We start from the raw sequence: 21,083 nt of genomic DNA on the forward strand, positions 1-21,083 counted from the left end.
TTTCAAGATGTTTTTTCATTCTTCTGCAAAATCATTAAACCAGTACCCTTTTACAATCCATCTGAAAATATACTGAACTAACTTCACTGCCTCCTCTTTTATTCCATCTACTTCTGGCCTTTGGAACAGTTTCCCCCACTCTGACTTGCCCAAAGATTATGACCCTCAGCTGTTCAAACAAAATGTGAACAAACTCCTCTCTTTTATTCCTCTTGTCCACACATGACACTACTGTACTATAGATCCTGTGGCCTTTTGTGTGTGGACCAGATATAAAAAAAAGAAAGTGGGGGTAGTGAGAGAGAGGACAAACCCTAACAATAGGTTCATGCATAGAGTTTTTTTAAATTAGCAGAATTATTATTACGTGACACCTGCAGGGAATCCAAAGACTCATCGAGGGAGGGCATCTTCTCTACAACTCTGTCTCTACCACTCACAATCTGCCAACTACAATGAACTGCAACTACCTTCATCACCTACACCAACACATTATTTATTAACAACACTGGTTATGATGTTTGTTTCTGTTTCCTATAAACAGCTTTTTGTGTAATTTTGAATACCTAAAGAAATTGTTTATAATAAGGGAAAACTAATCATATTTATATATATCATTCCCACATATGAAAGTTAGCAAAATGTAAATACATCAGTGTATTCTGTTGCTGCCATCTCATTTATATTTTATATGGAAAATATGATAAAATATCATATAAAAATACTGAGGATCATTTTTGAACATCTGGTTTCCCCAACTAGTGAGAGTAATGGTTTATACTTGTGTAGATGTCTCACACTTCTTAGTACAGTATAGTTGATTATACTATGCTCTTAGCTGACCTTTGTGTAGCATTTAAGAATTAAAATCAATGAAAATTATTAAAAGAAGCATAATAAATAACCTACCACCCTTTAAGTTAGTTCATGATGAGTATGTTAATTTTTTTCATCAAGAAAACTAATGTAATAAAAATATAACTAACTGTGGGTTTATAGGTCATAATAATTATTTAATAAACCTGCTAGTTTTGTTACTTAAGCTAGTGGCTTTGTCTGGGTTAGGATAAACACACAAATAAATATACAACAAGCGTTAAATATGAATCATTACATATTACATGACTAAAAACACCGAATGTGTAGGAACACGTCGAAACACATGATCAGTCATTGTCCAGCAGCTGCGCCTGATAGTTTGTTTGCAGAAATATCAAAGTCCAATGTGTTTAAAGATCTAATGAGTGACTTCCAAATGTCACTCATTTGGAAGTCACTTGGAGTCTTGTCCCATTCACTGTTGTGGTTGAGTGTGGGAGAAATTTAATGCCAGGCCTGAGCTGTCTTCTCTGTTGTTATTAATGTCTCCAGTATACTCCTTTTGTCTTATTTCTAAACTTCTTGATGTTTTCCCTATGTAAGGCCACAAGAACATGGAATATTGTAAACTACTTTAGGATGTTTGTTGAAAGGGTTGTGATCCTTGAGCGGGTGTAACAGATTTCATACTGTCATAATAGGTTTGAAGGCTACCCTAATATCAGGAGATTTGCAATTTTTAGCAAAGGTTCACCTATAAAAGAGATGCAAACCAAGGTTCCGTAATCTGTCATTGATCTGTTGTGGAGAGGGATTAGAAAATAGCATTCTTTGTGCCATTTTTTTTAGGATATCCATTTTTTAGGTATTGTACATATGCTGAAAAAGAGGATGATCTCTATTATAAGAGATGAAGAAACTCTCTCTCTCTCTCTTTCTCTGTCTCAGATATGAGGTATCTGAGACAGAGAGACAACAGAGAAATACCCTTACTATATTTAAGAAAGACTCAAAATTAAATTCAGATAACTTCCTAAAATTAAACAAGATATATTATTAATTTCATTGTTCAGTTGCCTGTCTGCAACAAAAATATCTTTTAAATTCACTCATATGTTTGTAATGCTTGCTGAAGTTGACTTATGTGTATTATATTCATAAGGCTGATTCAAAGAATTTATACTTATGTCTACTAATAAAATGTAGAGCTGTCAGGGATCATCTTTCTAAGACAGCAGCAGTAATGGGGGGGGAGATCATTCACTAACAGAGAACTTATAACCGCCTCTAGCAATCCATTTTATTCATTAAGCACACTCCATGCAAAAATTCTAGTCTTGTCCTTGCTAACTACACTGCCACACAACTTTTTTTTTTTGGGGGGGGGGGTTATCATTTTGTCCCGCCCTGTCCTGCCTGAAAAATTTCTTCGGCATTTACTTTATAGAGCTCTTTTAGTAACCTTTTTTCTATCAAGTAATATCATTGGATCCCAGAAACCTTCAGTTTATCATCATATGGAACACCTATGAAGTTTTGTTTTAGTTAGGTTGCTATCATATATCTTCATTTATGCTTATCATCCATACTTTATAACAACAAACCTTCTATCTCTCCTCATAGATACTGTATGGATACTCTCCATTCCCATCCTTCCTCATCTTTAAGAAACTCACAGGACCAAATCATCCACTGTAGACATTTAGATGTAGCTATATTAAAGGCTTGTAAAGGAGACTAATAACTTCCTTATCCCAACTTATCGATATATATATCACCCTTCAAATTCACATTGCTGATGCTGAGATTCTAACTAAACAGCCTTAAATTAAATAAGACACATTGCCATATCTCTTATTTTCTCATAACACACATGTCACTATCACATCCAGTCCCATTGCTATATTCACATTGGGATTTGTTAACATCCTAAAGACCTCAGATCATCATCTCCTGTTTTAACAGCAAGTCATTATCACATCAGTCTCTGCATTATCCCTCAGTAATTCCACAATTTCTTCTACTTCTGTTGCCTCCCTCCATGTGCATTCATTAAAGTCATCCTTCCATAAGCATTCTTTTACATGCTTCATGGCAAAACATTTCTTTGGATTGTTCCTTAGTTGGCATGCTAGTTTCCACCCTTCTTGCCTGTTCCTTGTACAGTAATACCCTACCTTACAATGCTTTATTTATGATGCTTTTCAATTATGACCAGTGCCCATCGATATGATGTTGCATTTGTTTGCATGATGGTTGTAGCAACACGACACTCCCATGAATCAACCTATGTATTTTTTTTTGTGAACTGTTTGTGATATTGTTGCTCACTACATTCTCTGTGTTTTAATGTTTTGCTGTGAATAATGAACTGTTTATAAGAATTATTTTATTTTATTGTTGCTAATGGCAGATAAAATTCAAAATAAGGGTGTTGTTGTTACTTTGGGTGAATAGAAGAAGATGAGCAGTGCTATTACTTTAGATACTAAGATTAAAATGATTAAATGGTGTATCAAACTTTCTAGCACTGCTGCTATTACAGTTGCTAAAAACAAAGGTAAAGTGAAAAGTGCTACACTAGTTAATACTACAGTTATCCGTAAATGCAACAATTTTATTAAATGGAAGAATTTTTAATCATTCAGACTGATGACAAAACTCTGTCATATTTCCTTAATAAATTTTTCATTAGTGAAAAAAAATTATTCTAAATTTTTCATTTGCATTTATTTAAGCCAGTTATGTGCATAAATGACCACTAAAAATGTCATTAAATCATTATATGCATCTACGAGGGGGAAAAAAAAAGTAGTGATACACTATACAATGGTGGTCGGGACTTAACATGCCTTATAACCAGAGTATGCTTGTATAAGCAAAATAGCTGATTCTTGTTAGATTTCTAAACTTCAGGGTAAGAAATATTGGACCAATCTTAGTAATAAGCATCTGCTTATTACTATGATTTCTGCTCAGTAAATGGACTGGTCATTACTAGCTTCATACTCTAATATATAAATATAAAAATTCATGTAGAGGAAAGAAGAAATAAGAAAGTCTCATTGATTATGCTATTGTTGATAGCAATACCTTCATATTGGTCCTAGATATCAGTTTTAACTTCACATAGCATTTTCAGTGATATGTGAAGGTGCAATGCATTGTATTGTTCTTCATAGTTCTGCCTTGTAGAGTAGATAAGGATCCATACAAAATATTTTCCACAATTACTGAATTCAAATCCACAGTTTTTCTCCTTTCACTCTCTCTCTCATATTAAGATGTAGAGCAAAAACTTGACAGAATGCTTACTGCTATTAGTATAATTACATGATTTAATGACTACTATAGAAAAATGCATACATAATATCAATATGAAACACCCTAAGGATTACAATATTAAGTTGACTGTTTAAAATATATTTCAGTTTTCCTTTTGTATCACCACTGCTTAATCATATGGTGGTGCCAGTAATATGAGGTATACAATTGTACTAAGAAATGTCAATAAGATTTTAAAAAATGTTTACATCATGTAGTTAAACTTTAATGTTAAAGCCTATTTATGAAATTTATACTTAATATTTATAATACAGTTAAAAAAAATCAAAAACAAGAAAATTATAATTATGGGAGATTTTTACGTGATCTTCTTTTACATCTCTTATCTAGCAGTATAACCATTAGAACTTGTCATTAGATGTAGGATAGGTAGATAAGTACATGCATTCAGATAATAAATAAATTTGCTGTGATGCATATAATATTCATATAATACATTAGTATCATAGTCATGCTCTGAAGACCAAATATGGAACTTTTTCAAGCTGCCTCAAACTAGGATAAGCAAGATACTGGTTTCACACTTGGCAGTGAGTCATTTAATACTTAAAGATATTCATAATCGTCCACACATAGAGTAGGGGTTTGAATCTGCAGACTCAATTGTAGCATAGAGCAAATTTAACAGCCTAGTTGCTTAGTCAACCAGACTAGAAATTTTCTGATATTTACAAATCCTGAGAGTAGATTTGGGTTGTTATACTGAATGTTTTGAGCTTTGTATTAACAGTGGTGGCTTAATATAGCTGTCACTTTGTTCAGGACTTTTTGTTAGATTGCTATCGCTGTGTTGCAATGGCAAACTTATAAGTTACAAGCTAGATGATGTATTTTTTATATCTCTAGTAACAAGAACTGTGAAATTTAGTTTATGCAAAACTTGTGTGATGAAAATATTTAAAACAGTTAAAATATGAATATAATCTTTATACAGACATATCCTGATCCTGTTAGAGTAGTATCTATTGGCATTGCTGTTGATGTTTTGGTCTCAGATCCTTCTGGGCCTGGTGGCTCAGTTACATCTGTGGAATTTTGTGGTGGAACGTAAGTTACCTATTGTAAACTATATTATTTTATTGCAGAGAATTATTGATTTCTGCAGTAACCATTGTTTTGTTATGTGGTAAATGGTGTTTTAATTGTCATTTGAATTGACAGCATTTGTAGTCTCCTAGAGAACTATAACTTTTTTGAGTTTTTGTGTTTAAAGGCTTAAGTGCTGTGAGGACATCATGTTGGAGGCTCAATAGATTTTTTACAACACTCGGAAAGGATTAAAACAGAATTTAATACTTCCTATATTTCGTCCTAGTCACTAGGACATCTACGGGGATTACAAAAATAATTAATGTAACATAACCCAAATATCAAACAATACTTAACCCAACTACGTGGGTGACACTAAAGTCCTGTGTAGGCGGAGCACCCTCTAAGGGCAGTTGTAAGTGGCCTGGAATGTAAGGTGGGACCTCTGGTGATGAGTGTTTCCCAAATCTTCGGAAGCTTAATGCAACCGTATTTATTAAGATTTGGTTGATTTCAGAGAGCTGCTGCTGCTTCTAAGAATAGTGTCTCTTTCTTGAATTTGGAGAATTCAAGAAAGAGACACTATTCTTTGTGGAGAATAGTGTGGAGAAGTGGTGGAGAATGGTGGTTTTCTTCCATTATACTTTGTGGGTGGTGTCCAAGACATGGTCAGCCAAGCCTGAATGACCATAGTTGTGTTTATAGATGTAAGACTTGTGTTCCTCCAGGCAGATGGATGCTGATCTGCCTGTCTGTCCAAAGTATGCCAGCTTACAGGAACAGGGTACTTTGTAAACTCCAGGCAGAGAGAGAGGAGGAAGCTGATCTTTCATAGAACGGATAAGGGTAGCAAGTTTGCGGTGGGGCTTATATGCTGTGTGTAGGTTGTACTTTTTTAGTATCTTGGCTATTTTTTTGGATGTGCCACGGATGTAGGGTATGGTGATGGCATTTTTAAAATCTTGTTGACAAGAAGGATGGGGAATGGGGGAGGAACTGATTATTTTTTTGATACTGTGATCGCTGTAGCCATTGGAGAGGAAAGTGCTGTGTATGTGGTTAAGCTCACTAGTGGGGGCAGTTCCATTGGAACAAAGATTGTGGGCTCTCTTGTTAAGAGTTTTAATAATGCCATATTGTTGAGAGGGGTGGTGATGTGAGAGTTTGTGAATGTATCTGCCTGTGTGTGTGGGTTTTCTGTATACAGTGAAGGCAAGTGTATCATTAGGCAGGCGTGTAACTAAGGTGTCTAGGATGGATAAACAATTGTTCTTTTCCTTTTCCATAGTAAACTGGATTCTTGGATGTAGGCTATTGAGATGACTGAGGAAGGAGTCTAACGTGTCTGGACCATGAGGCCAAATAGAGAACACATCATCTACATATCTTTGCCAGATATAAGGTTTGAGTGGGGCTGAGTCTATGGCTCGTTTTTCGAAATCTTCCATATAGAAATTGACAAGAGGGAGTGAGAGGGGGGAACCCATGGCGGTTCCCTCTATCTGCTTGTAGATTTTTTTCTTCCAAGAAAAATACCCAGAGTTAATGGCAAAGGAAAAGAGATCTAAGATGTCAGATGGAAAAACGTTTTCTAAGAGAGATACTGTGTTAGTTAAGCGAATATTGGTAAACAAAGAGGAGATATCAAAGCTTACCAATATGTCTGCATTATTCAAGGTTAAATTTTCTATGAGGGCTTTAACGTGCGTAGAGGAGTTTTTTATATGGACCTTCCAGTGAGGGAGGGGGGGGGGTCAGGGAGTTGGCCAGCTGTTTAGACAGTCTGTAGCAAGGTGCATTGATGGCATCTACTATAGGTCTGAGTGGGGAATTGGGTTTGTGAATTTTTAGTAAACCGTATATTCAGGGGGGGGACGGGAGCGGAAAGGTTTAAGTTTTTTCATGATGTCAGGGGGCCAGGAAGATACTTTTTTAAGTAAGATTTTTAATTTCTTAACTCATGTTTTTGTGGGGTCGTGTTCTAGTGGGATGTAGGTAGCACAATTGCAGAGGATGATATTCATCGACTGTATTCACTGGTATTAAGAACTACTGTGGCATTATCCTTATCCGCTCTGGTGATGACGATACATTTTTCTTTCTTTAATTTCAGGAGCCGTGCATTGGGCATATGATAAATTACTTTTTGGAGGCAAAGAATGAGCGAGGATGTTGGCTACGTCAAGTCTGATGTTGTTGGCTATCTCCGACGGTAAGCCACCGATCCCACGTTCGATGTTAACCAATACATCAAGCACCGGCACTTCCTTCGGAGCGATGGCAAAGGGTGCTGACGGCATAGTCGTTGAGCCTTTTGGAAGAGAGGTTTACTACTGTCTGGAGCAGTTGAATTTGTGGTTTGTCTATAATCAGGTTATGTTTCTTGACATGTTTATTTTTTATTTTTTGAAATTCTTTCTGTGCAGAAGTTTCTGAAATGCCAGAGAGAGAGAATCAACCAAAGTTCAGGGTTAAGAATGGTGTAGAGCTCTGAATGTAAGGAGCCAATGGCGGCGTTCATCACTGGAGGGTGGCACAAATAGAGGTGATTTGCTCGTGTAGTAATGCCAGGCTGGCACAGTTATATATGCGGAGTGCTTTTTTGGAATGGAAATTGGTCTTCATTTTAACGCAGTTTGGTATCACTCTTGTATCCTGACATCTTTTTAAAAAAGATGTTTTTAAAAACTTTTTTGAGTTTATAAAGCTTATTTGCCGTTTCTTTTGATGATGCATCTTCGAAACAGAGCCACCATGTTCTTCATCTATCCTTTGCTATTCTTGTATATCATGTTATCCTTCTACCGTCGGGTTTCTTTCTTTTCTTGTCTTGTCTTTTACGTTCTATAGGCAGTAAGATTCCCATTATCCTACCCTTGTTATAGATCATGCCATTTCTACCTTCCTTTTTATCAAGCTATTAACAAGTAATTTATCTTCTATTTCAGATGACTTCATTAACATTTATTCTTCTTCCTCCTCATATTAAAGTTCCCAAATAATGATTGCTTTTAGTTTGAGAAATGGTTTTATTTAATTTGTTCATTTTTTCTAGTTTCTTTTTTTTAGCCTTGTAAATTTTTTTTTTTTATTTTCAGTACCAAAACACAGACTTTTCCATGGTTTTTCTGGTAAAGATTTTTGTTCAGTTAATAGCCATTGTTTTATGCAAAATATCATTAGCATAGCTGATATTTTACTATATGCTATTAATTTGGAATCTAGTTTTGCTTATTTTATTTTCATAAGTTTCTCAGTATGTGTGTTGAATAGATTAAATGTCAATAAGGATTCTTGTTATATTCTTTTTAGGATGTCTATTGCATTTGATAGTATGTCACTTATTGTGAATGGTTGTTTCCAATAAAGTTGAATTATTAATTTGAGAGTGGTCTAATTTTCCCAATAAATGTATAAGTTTCTCATGTTTTACTTTATCTGAAATCAGTGAAGAATGAGTAATTCTAACTTTCTTTTGTATTATTAGGAGAAATATTTTGGAAATATGTAATTACACAAAATGATCAGTAGTCTCCACATTTGTTTGCATTATTTTTCCTTGGGTAACATACAATAACAAACAAATTAATCCAAACAAGCTGAATTTTCATCAAGTTTTTGTGTTTTTTTTTTCAGTTTTGGTTTTAGTTCACTATTTTGTTGAGTGCTGCATGTTTTAACTGTCTCTACAATGCTTATTAATAGTGCTAACAAGTTGACATTTGTAGTGTTTTATTCATTTTATGTAACTAAAAAATGGATAGATCTCCAAGAAAGCATTCAAAAATACATATATATTCTTTCTCAGCACACATTCATGACTCAAAGACAAATTGCCAATGAGTGTGGTGTTGGTTTGGGTACTTAATGCAATTTTAAAGAGGTTTAGGAGACAGGTACCTTTTCTCCTGACAGAAAAGAAAAATGTGGGTGAAAAAGGAAAACTACACATACTTAGGATTGTTTACTGGTTAGAAAAAGCAAAATGAATCCAAAATTGTCTGCTGTAGACTTGAATAGAGATTTGGTAGCTAGTGGGATTAATGTTTGACATGATAGTCTGTTGAAGAATGTTGGAAGCAGGGAAGACTGCTCACAGATCAAAAAAGAAACAACTGTTAATGAAGGCTAGTTATGCAGAAAAAGAGGTGCCAGTGGGTAAAAGTGTATAAAGATTGAACTGTTGAGAAGTGGAAGAATATCATATTCTTAGATGAGAGTCATTTCTTTGTCCAAGGAGAGCGAGCACCTTATGTTGGCAAATCAATGGCTAAGAAGACTTCTCCTGCCCACCTTCAAGAAGCTCCTAAACACTCAACTAAAAAGATGTTCTATTGTTTTACACATAACAGTCCAGTCACTTGTACCTGTTGACGGCATGGTGAAAAGCAACTAATACATAGTGGTCCCACAGATCCAGAAAGACAAAACTCATCTTCCAACAGGATCTCTCTCCATGCCACACTTCAAAAAAAGTGAAGAGTTCCTCAAAAATCACGACATCTAATTGCTTTAATGGCCAGGTAACTCACCTGACATTAACTCCAATAGAAATTTTGCAGACCATAGTGAAAAAGATACTTGGAAAATTAAATTGTGATACAAAGGATAACTTAACTTAATACTTAATACAATCCATTATAAAAGTATAGTTTCAAGATGCAGAAATAAGAGAAATGTGTTCTGCATTGGTAGAGTCCGAGCTTAAGTGAATTAATGAACTTATTAGGAACAGAGAGGAGCACACATATAAATTATTAGGTAAAGTTGGAATTTAATTTTTGTACTTATTTTCCTGCAAAATTAAAATTTTTCTTTAAAATGTTGAGCGTTTAGATTAATTTATTTGCTCCTGCACATTTGAATATGTAGTCTTGTTATAAGATCCAGTTTTGTAACAGTAGTGATTTTCATTATCTCTAAGGCTTTTTTTTTTTATTCATTTGTATTCTCATTAGTTTCTGTGATCTGAAAGAGAAGAAATAAGGAATCTTGTGCAGTGTTTATTTTCTTTAGTTTGTTGGCCATTCTCTCTCTCTCTCTCTCTCTCTCTCTAGATTATAAGTTTTATAATGTGGATTCACTTAGTTACACAAAGAGGAATGATAACTTCTTTATCTCTTCCTGTCAGTGTTCTTTAATAACCACATAATCTTATGAGCTACCTTCACCACCTTTGCAGTATACTCTCTGAACTTCTCTCTATCTACTAATGCTCTCAAATCCATAGCCCCATGAATTTCTTGGAGTACAGTTCCATCAGTGTAGTACACAGCTTACAATTTTTTCGTCCCAAAATGCGTAACTACACTCTTTCAAATTAAACTGGTTCCATTTTCTGTTGCTCATACTGTCAACTTATTTAAATAATTTTGCAGGGTCTCTTTACCTTGCCGGCTCTCACTCTCTCTCTCTCTCTCCTAGAAATATAAACTTTGTAAAAGCATGCTATTGACTGGTTATATATAACTGTATGGTGTTTGGACATCAGCCACCCTTTCACTTTTAGCAATTCATACTACCCACTTCATATCCATTTCCATTTGTCCCAATTTTTATAACAAAGTTCCATGTGGCATCTTGTGAAGCATCTCAGAAATCCAGCAGTATTATCATGTAGCCTTTTATCCAACTTAATGATCACTTTATTATATAAAAAAAAAAGTGAAAAAATTTCTAAAACATGACCTATCCTTTACAAAGCCATGTTGTTGCTCATATAGTATCATATTCTTATTCACTCATTCCTGAATTCTGTCTTTGACTAACTTGTCTTAATACCCCTGTACTACTCTCGAGAACTGATTGGTCTGTAATTCATTACCTCTGTCTAGAGTCTTCTTTATGCAGTGGAACTATGCTGTCCTTCTTTGGAAATTTACGAAAACTTAAATTAAGCAGCCTTGTTAGAAGCAGTGCCAATTCCTCTCTGATTATAATCTAATCTCATGGTCATATTTGCATTGAAATTCTGCAATATCTTAAGTACTTCCAGCTCAACCTCTTCTCCCATCAGTTCATGTGCTATCTTTTCTGTAAATTAAAGGTCTTTATATTTTTATTTTATCTTGTCAGAACTCCTATACTGTCATATCTAACCTTTGTTTCTAAGGCACTTCTGACTGAATCAATCTACCTAGACCTTGGTCTTCCCCTGGGTCTCTCTCCTGCCATATTTGCATCAAACACGTGCTTTGCTACCTTTCCTTACCCATTCTAAGTGGCCATACAATCTTAGGTTAGCTCTGCTTACACAGGTATTATTTCTGGGAAAATTCCTATTTTACTCCTCTAAATTAAACTATTATTTTAATGGCTAATATAGCCTACTTTTGTTTAGGAGCCCTTTTTTTACATTGTCATTGGCTCTTTACCCAAATCTTAGGGCATTACTAAAGTGTTATAAAACGAACATATGAAGAATAATATAGGAAGGAAAATTTGGACATACCTTTTTGGATGTTGTTTTCTGTCTTCTTATCCCAGCGATATGCATTCATCTGCTGTTAAGCTGTTAAAGGAAGGGGAGGGGGTAAAAATAATGTGGGGGAATTATTTGAAAAAAATTGGATTTTTTATATCTATAATATTATTATTAAGAGTGGAGAGTGTTTGGGGGGGGAGGTAAGGGAAGGATCTGAAGATAAATTATTTTTTTTGGGGGGAAGAGGAGGGATTTATGGGAAAAGTCAGGGATGGGAGTAACGAGGTGTGTGCCGTTTTGACAGGCATTGTCTTTGGAACTCGGGGGGGGGGGGGGGGGGCTATGTTGGCTAAGTGTTTCTGTCTTTAGTGTGCTTGTGTTGTCACCTATTGGTCAGAGTCGTGACCTAATTTTTATGTTATTGAGCTTCCAACTCTCGGAGATTATATAGGGTTGGTGGACGTTTATTGAATTTTCATCACATTTTATGGCTATCATTTCCGATATTTTAAGCACTGTTTTGTTGTCTTGTATGTCTAAAGCCCCCCCCCTTGTCGATTTGAAAGGTATGTTTTTGTTCCAGGGCATAGATTGATATTTCAGTTTTTTCTGTACTTTCTATCCTGTTTTTCTTTTTGTTGTTGTATTTTTTATTGTTTAAATGTTCTGGAATAGGGATGTTACAGTCACGGAAGTGTACTTGTAGTCTTGCCCATAAAGACCTGATAGTAGAACCTGATTAGATGACATCACAGTCTTTTCGGCAGGCAAATTTGTAAACAATGTGGTGTTCCATTGTTTCTTTGTGTGCATGTGAGATTTTGTAGGTTTTAAAAGTGTTGCCAATTTTTGGTTTGAGTGAAGTGTTCTTGTAGTCTTGCCCATAAAGATCTGATAGGAGAACCTGCGTAATTGACATCACAGTCTTTTTGGCAGGGAAATTTGTAAACAACATTGTGGTGTTCCGACGTTTCTTTGTGTGTGTGTGTGTGTGTGAGATTTTGTCGGTTTTAAAAGTGTTGCCAATTTTTGGTTTGTGGTGACCACCAGCTTATAGTCTGTGTTTGAAAATGTATTTGTAGGCTTTGTATGTGTTCTGGATGTATGGAGTTTGATAATTTTTTGTGTTGGAAAGTTTGTTTTGGTTATCAGGTTGTTTTGCTTGGTTTTTGTTGTCGTAATTTATTAGTTGTGTTTGGGTAATTCCAATTTTGAAAAACTTATGTTGAGATAATTACGGTTAATCGAAAACTTGTAAGCATTTATGAATTGTATTAGGATGACTGATTTTTTAATTGAATAAGGATGGTATGAGTTAAAATGTAGGTAGTTCCCGATATGCGGCTAGTTTATTGTTTTGTTCTGACTTATGTCAAGTTTAGGATTCATTTTTGAAATTATGGATTCTACAACCGTGTTAAAAACTCTTTTTTATTATCCCTACGTTTCGATCTTCATATCAATATCATCATCTGGAGCATACATAAATATACAAGACAAGCTGCATTACATTTCAAACTGAAAGCTAGAGAAACAATGATTTGATCACATGCTGCTCACTGGCATGACCTCTAGTGGAAAAAAAAAAATTACATCAAGCTAGATTTAATTTATGATTACATGAATAAATATTCTTGCTTACAGATAATTTTCCTTCCAGTAACAGTGATGTCTTATTTCTATTATTATAATTGTTATTTTTGATTTAAAAAATTATTTATAAATTACATGAATAAACATTCTTTCTTACAGATTTTTTCTTTAACAGTGATGTCCTATTTTTTAGTATTAAAGTTGTTATTTTAGATTTAGGATCCTGGATTTTCTACAGTCCTATTTATAGTTGTTCTTAGAGAGGAAGGATTCGTGGGACAAATATATGCCTTCCATATGTATGGGATTTTTAGACCATCATTGTTTAGATTGGAGTGGTTGATAATGATCTCACAGGCTTCCTTAAATTTGCATTCATACCATGTTTTGGTGTGATGTAGTCAACTAGTGCTTTTCCAATCAATTCTATGTAAGGTGTTCAGGGCATGATCAGAAAGGCCAGCTTCACCATAATTATTATTGTTTATTCTTTTTGTGTGATTGGAATTGTGCGTCCTGTTTCTCCCATGTATGGTATGTTGCAGGAGTAATAAATACAGTATACTCCAGGGTGGGCCAGTGGAGGAAGTGGTTTTTTGGATGAGTTGAGTAAGCCTTTTAATTTTGCAGGAGGTTTAAAGGTGGCTTTGAGGTTGTATTTTTGTAGTCTGGTTTGCCTTTGTTTTTTATTGAGGTCTTGTGGAGAATTTTGTTAATAGTGTTTTGGCTGTATCCATTTTTTTGAAAAGTATTGCTGATCACTTTAAATTCATCTTTCAGTGCCTGTTCACTGGAGCAGATCTTCAGAGCCCTGTTTTTTAGGGTATTGATGACACCTAGTATTTGTGTTGGGTGGTGGTGGTCGGAGTTCCTGTTGTTAAATTCTGAATGAAAGAAAATTTAATCCATAAATTTTTCATTCAGATTTAACAAGCAACAACATTCCAGGAGCTAATATTTGTATATCAGAAAATATGTGACTGATTGGAAACTGCCAACAACGTTTGTAATTTAAGTAATATTCTCTATACAATATGTTATAGTTATTCATTGGAAATTCCAGAAATTAAAACTATGTGAGCTTTGTATAAATATTTGTGTCATGAAGAGGATAATATAATCGGATTAAGAAGTGAAGGCCTGAAACAGAACACGTGCGTCAGAGAGGAATTGCGAGTGGAAGTTTCCTGCAGAGCCTGCTAGGGGAGACAGCGGCACTAGGTGCAAGGGAGAAGTGAAGTGCCGTGAGCAAAAGAGAAAGAACGTGACGTAGGAAGGTAAACATCACGGCAGTGATATATAGAGTGTGGCGGCGCCGGCTCGGGGTTTTTCCCCTTTGTTCGACTCGTCATCAAGTTCGGGAGATCCCTTGGAAGTCATAGGAGCATGCGGAGATGTCTCCAAGTAGCCCATCGGTCAAGAAGTACTTCAGCGAACACTAATCCCGATCCTGCAGACGGCCCAGCACAGATCGACAAGTCATGCCAAGCCACTTGACCCGATAGTGGTGAGCCAGAGCTATTTACTTGGAAGGTGGTGAGTCATGTCCGAGCCCACCGGTTGATTCTCTTACAAATAGGAGCATAACCAGTGAGACGGAGGTACTACCGAGACAAGTATAGAGAAGGTCATGTAATTCCACAGTCCCTGGTAAAGTAAACTTTTGTTCTGTTATGTAATTGTGCTAAAAGGGATTATCATTGTTCGCACAAAGAACTTTAAGTTATTCATGTTCCATTAACGAAAGGACTCTAGGACTTATGCAAAGTGAGAAAGGGGAACCTCATATTCTAGGAAAAAGGGATTGTGTATGAATATGTTTATATAATAAAGTGCTCTCAATCTGTTATTACAATAACCTTTAGGAATGTTGATTACTGAGTGAATGGTTAGCCAATAATAGAAGCTCTAATCTAGATTCATGTTGAAGATGTTAAGAGAGAGGTTGCATCATTTAATTAATTAAGCTTATTCTCAAGATAGTTGATTCTATGCCAGTATTTCATTGTACTTGTAAATTACTTGATTTGATAATTAAATGTCTTCCTTTTATGTTAATCTAATGACTTGCCTGACTTTATTCCTATTGCACTGCTCATAAAACTGAACCAAGGCGGGAGGTAAAACATAAAGGTGGCTACAACTGCAATTGAAATTTAGTTGTTTTATGAATTAAGTACTTAACGAAATTATCTAGGAGTTATATAATAGTGGACTATTCTGAGTGTGAATTCCCCAATTTTGAGTTATTCTCTGGTATAGGATTTAGGGTGCCGCAGCATAATATAAATTTTCTCTAAATCCAAAAAGGGATTAGCACCAGGAACTAAAAAAAGGAATTGGCACTACCCAAGGGCAAAACCCTTTGTCTTCCTTATTTTGACCACTATTGTTAAATTAAATGGCGGCCTAGAATTGAAGCAGTGACTGCAAGCGAATATTAAAGCTAATAATAAGCAATAAGAAATTATACAAAATCAAGATAACAGAAAATATTACGATGTGTCTATATTGACCAGTATGTGTCGGTTTCCGGTAAACAATGAAGGAAAGATTGCCCGAGGGGAGACGTGTGACAAGTGTATCTAGAAATGGTAGTGTTTTATGTTTTTCAATCTCAATTGTGAACTGTATATGTTTGTGTTGCTTGTTTAGGTGGCTAAGGAATGTGTCTAGTGGCCATGAGACTAGATCGCAAAAACATCGTCATTGTATATACACCAGACTTTGGGTTTTAAAGGGGAGAAACCTAAAGCAAGTTGTTCAAAATGTTCCATATAAAAGTTAGCAATAGGCGAGTATAATGGTGAGCCCATGGATGTGCCTTCTTTTTGTAGGTAGAAAGTGCTTTGCCATACAAAATAACCAGAACGTAATACATGTGCAAAGAGCGTTGTGATATCTGGAGGAAATTTGTTCTGTAAAAGAAGGATTGTGTCATTGATTGGGACATTTGTAAAGAGGGCAGACGTCAAAACTGACTAATAGATCATCTTTTTCTAATGTAATGTCTTTGAAGTGTTGTGTGTTTTTGATGTAGGAGGGGGAATGACTTACCAACTCCTTGAGTGTTGCAGCTAATTTTTTGGGTAAGTGATAAGTTGGGCTATCAATCCCTTCGATTATAGGCCTTAGCGGTGTGTTTTCTTTGTAAATTTTCGGTACCCGTAAATTCTCAGGGGACTAGCATAGTGTGGAAATAGTTTTTTGACCATATCTTTGGGCCATGTGGTAATTGACTTAAGTAGTTTCTCTGTTTTCTTTTTTATTCTATTAGTTGGGTTATAGTTAACTAATTGGTATGTGTTACTGTCCGAGACTAGCAGATTCATTTTATCCACATAAGTGGTTCGGTTTAAGATAACAGTGGCACGTACTTTATCTGCTCTGGTTATTACGATTTTCGGGTTTGACTTTAGTGATTTTATTGCTTTTAATTCGTGTTTAGTTAGGTTGCTTGTTATTGTTTTGTTATGATTTAAAATGTTGGCGGTTTCTAAACGTATTTTTTCTGCTATGTTATTTGGGATGAATATTAGGCCTCTTTCAATATTACAAATAAATTCGAGTTTGTTTATCGATTTGGGTGCTATGGCATAATTTAAGCCTTTGTTAAGTATCGAGATTTCGTCTTTGTTTAAAGCGTGGTTGGATAGGTTAACTATGTTACTGTTACCTGTAGGTGATTGGTGGCTCCTGTTGTTTCTTATAAATTTATTTATAGTTGTAGTTGTAATTTATAAATAATTTTTTAAATCAAAAATAACAATTGTAATAATAGAAATAGGACATCACTGTTACAGGAATGAAAACTATCCGTAAGCAAGAATCTTTATTCATGTAATCATAAATTAAATCAAGCTTGATGCATTTTTTTCCCCACTAGAGGTCATGCCAGTGAGTAGCATGTGATCGAATCATTGAAATTACATTTCAAGCTTTCAGTTTTAAATGTAATGCAGCTTGTCTTGTATATTTATGTACGCTCTAGATGATGATCTTGATATGAAGATCGAAACATGGGATAATAAAAAGAGTTATTTTAACACGGTTGTAGAATCCATAATTTCAGAAATGAATGCTGATTACCGTGTAACACTAAAAGAAAGGATTATGATAATTCATGGAGATTCAACCCACAAGCGATGCAATCAATGTGGTAGGCTGAAGAATCAGGTTTCTAATTTGATCAATCGATGGGCCTTTTTAAAACTACGTAGGGACAGCAATATCATTCCGAATTACATCAGGCAAAATAGAAAATTTACCTCGGCAAAAGTGCAACGAATATGCTTCTGCATGAAGAAAGCACTTCTCAGAGAACAAATCCAAGCTTCCAGAAAGAACTTAACCGCTACACAAAACCAGCTACAAAAAGAAAAAATGGAACTTTCAAGCTATGTAAATGCAGATATCTTGATGATCCTGGAAACGATTACTGACAACATGCCGAACCACATCCTCCAAACGAAGAATGAAAACCTAATTTCCAAATTCCAAAGACTAAAAGATCGAAAGAACCAGCTGGCATATTCAGATTGTTCCACAGTGAACAATAACAACCAACCAGAAGCAAGAAACAACAGGATCCACCAAACACCTACAGGTAACAGTAACATAGTTAACCTATCCAACCATGCTTTAAACAAAGATGAAATCTCGATACTTAACAAAGGTTTAAATTATGCCATAGCACCCAAATCGATAAACAAACTTGAATTTATTTGTAATATTGAAAGAGGCCTAATATTCATCCCAAATAACATAGCAGAAAAAATATGTTTAGAAACTGCCAACATTTTAAATCATAACAAAACAATAACAAGCAACCTAACTCAACACGAATTAACAGCGATAAAATCACTAAAGTCAAATCCGAACATCTTAATGACCAAAGTAGATAAAGGAAGTGCCACCGTTATCTTAAACCGAACCACTTATATGGATAAAATGAATCTGCTGGTTTCGGACAGTAACACATACCTATTAGTTAACTACAACCCAACTAATAGAATAAAAAAGAAAACATAGAATCTGCTTAAGTCAGTTACCACATGGCCTGAAGATACGGTCAAAAAACTATTTCCACACTACACTCATCCCCCGAGAATTTACGGGACTACCGAAAATTCACAAAGAAAACACATCGCAAAGGCTTATAGTCGAAGGGATCGATAGCCCAACTTATCGCTTAGCCGAAAAATTAGCGGCAACACTCAAGGAGTTAGTGAGTCAATCCCCATCCTCTATCAAAAACACACAACACTTCATGATCATCAAAGACATTACATTAGAAAAAGATGATCTATTAGTCAGTTTTGACGTCTGCCCTCTTTACGAATGTCCCAATCAATGACACAATTCTTCTTTTACAGAACAAATTTCCTCCAGATATCACAATGCTCTTTGCACATGTATTACGTTCTGGTTATTTTGTATGGCAAAGCACTTTCTACCTACAAAAAGAAGGCACATCCATGGGCTCACCATTATACCCCCCTATTGCTAACTTTTATATGGAACATTTTGAACAACTTGCTTTAGGTTTCTCCCCTTTAAAACCCAAAGTCTGGTGTATATACAATGACGATGTTTTTGCGATCTAGTCTCATGGCCACTAGACACATTCCTTAGCCACCTAAACAAGCAACACAAACATATACAGTTCACAATTGAGATTGAAAAACATAAAACACTACCATTTCTAGATACACTTGTCACACGTCTTCCCTCGGGCAGTCTTTCCTTCATTGTTTACCGGAAACCAACACATACTGGCCAATATGTACACATAAACTCCTACCACCACCCAACACAAAAACTAGGTGTCATCAATACCCAAAAAAACAGGACTCTGAATATCTTCACCAGTGAACAGGCACTGAAAGACGAATTTTAAGTGATCAGCAATAATTTTCAAAAAAATCGATACAGCCAAAACAAAATTCTCCACAAGACCTCAATAAAAAACAAAGACAAACCAGACTACAAAAATACAACCTCAAAGCTACCTTTAAACCTCCTGCAAAATTAAAAAGCTTACTCAACTCATCCAAAAAACCACTTCCTCCACTGGCCCACCCTGGAGTATACTGTATTTACTACTCCTGCAACATACCATACATGGGAGAAACAGGACGCACATTTCCGATCAGACAAAAAGAACATAAACGACACATCAAATATAATAATTATGGTGAAGCTGGCCTTTCTGATCATGCTCTGTGAACACCTTACATAAAATTGACTGGAAAAGCACTAGTTTTCTACATCACACCAAAACATGGTATGAACGCAAATTTAAGGAAGCCTGTGAGATCATTATCAATCACCCCAATCTAAACAATGATGGTCTAAAAATCCCATACATATGGAAGGCATATATTCGTCCCATGAATCCTTCCTCTCTAAGAACAACTGTAAATAGGACTGTAGAAAATCCAGGATCTTAAATCGAAAATAACAACTTTAATACTAATAAAATAGGACATCACTGTTAAGGAAAAAATCTGTAAGAAAGAATGTTTATTCATGTTGTAATTAATAAATATTTTTTAAATCAAAAATAACAGTTGTAATAATAGAAATAGGACATCACTGTTACTGGAAGGAAAATTATCTGTAAGCAAGAATATTTATTCATGTAATCATAAATTAAATCTAGCTTGATGTAATTTTTTTTTTCCCCTAGAGGTCATGCCAGTGAGCAGCATGTGATCAAATCATTGTTTCTCTAGCTTTCAGTTTGAAATGTAATGCAGCTTGTCTTGTATATTTATTATGCTCCAGGTGATGATCTTGATATGAAGATCGAAACATAGGGATAATAAAAAAGAGTTATTTTAACACGGTTGTAGAATCCATAATTTCAAAAATGAATGCTGATCACCGTGTAACACTAAAAGAAAGGTCAGGTTTAGGAAATTGATGGATTTGTCCTGTTTGGTTTCTATGGCGAATTTTAGTTAGTTCTCCAATGCATAGAATATCGGCCATAAAAGGTGATGTGGAGGGAGGGAAGGGTTGAATAGGAGTGATTTTAGGTGTGCTAGGAACAATTCATCTAAATGTCTGCTGATGTTTTGCCCGATAGGAGTTCAAAAATTTGGATGTACATGTTGTTAAAGTTGAAGTAGTTTGCTGCGATTACTAATTTGATTAGGTTTATGATATCACTGGGTGTTAATTTTGTTTGTGAATGTAGTTTGTGGTCTACTTTTACCCTCACTTTCCCACAAAAAACCTTCCTTTAACAGCTTAACAGCAGATGAATGCATGTCGCCAGGATAAGGAGACAGAAAACAATATCCAAAAAGGTGTGTCCAAATTTTCCTCCTGTATTATTCTTCATATTAGTTTTATAACTCCAGTAATGACCTAAGATCTGGGTAAAGAGCCAATGGCATTGTAAAAAAAGGGCACTCCTAAATGAAAGTATTCTATATTAGCCATTAAAATAATAATCTTCTTACACATTTTTGAATGCTAACAGTATCAATTTCTTTTCTAATATCTTCATTTTTAATGATATCCATTGATGATATCTATTTACTGCTGTAATTTTTGTCAGAATCCTCATATCTGTGGTCTATTCTTATCAAGTCCATTATTTCTAACCCAACTCTCAGATTCATAACTTAAAACTGGTTTGAACATTGGGAAATTTCTCTCTCTCGTTTAGTATAAAGTTATTCACCGGAAATATTTTACATGCTCTATGGGCTCTGCATTAAGAATGGAATTGATATGTTCAATATTTCTACCTATTCTCTTAGTTTTGGTCTTTCTATTACTGATTTTCATATAAAATTTGTTACAGCCGTTATTCAATTTACTTAGAAAATCCTAAAGACTTGCTCTGGATGTGTTTAAG

The 21,083-nt window shown here is 35.1% G+C and overlaps 1 protein-coding gene across 1 annotated transcript in view; it reads left to right on the plus strand.

Annotated features, from left to right (window-relative positions):
- Positions 1 to 21,083, plus strand: part of AlaRS (alanine--tRNA ligase, cytoplasmic) — a 329,791-nt gene that overhangs the window by 241,910 nt on the left and 66,798 nt on the right. The window contains exon 16 of the mRNA XM_090398495.1: positions 5,099 to 5,211. Within this exon, the coding sequence (XP_090254621.1) occupies positions 5,099 to 5,211 (113 nt within the window). The remainder of the gene's footprint in view (positions 1 to 5,098; positions 5,212 to 21,083) is intronic.

Source organism: Typopeltis vanoorti, chromosome 9, assembly GCF_054136105.1.
Source record: "Typopeltis vanoorti isolate ZY-2024b chromosome 9, IOZ_Tvanoo_1.0, whole genome shotgun sequence".
Lineage (NCBI taxonomy): Eukaryota > Metazoa > Arthropoda > Arachnida > Uropygi > Thelyphonidae > Typopeltis > Typopeltis vanoorti.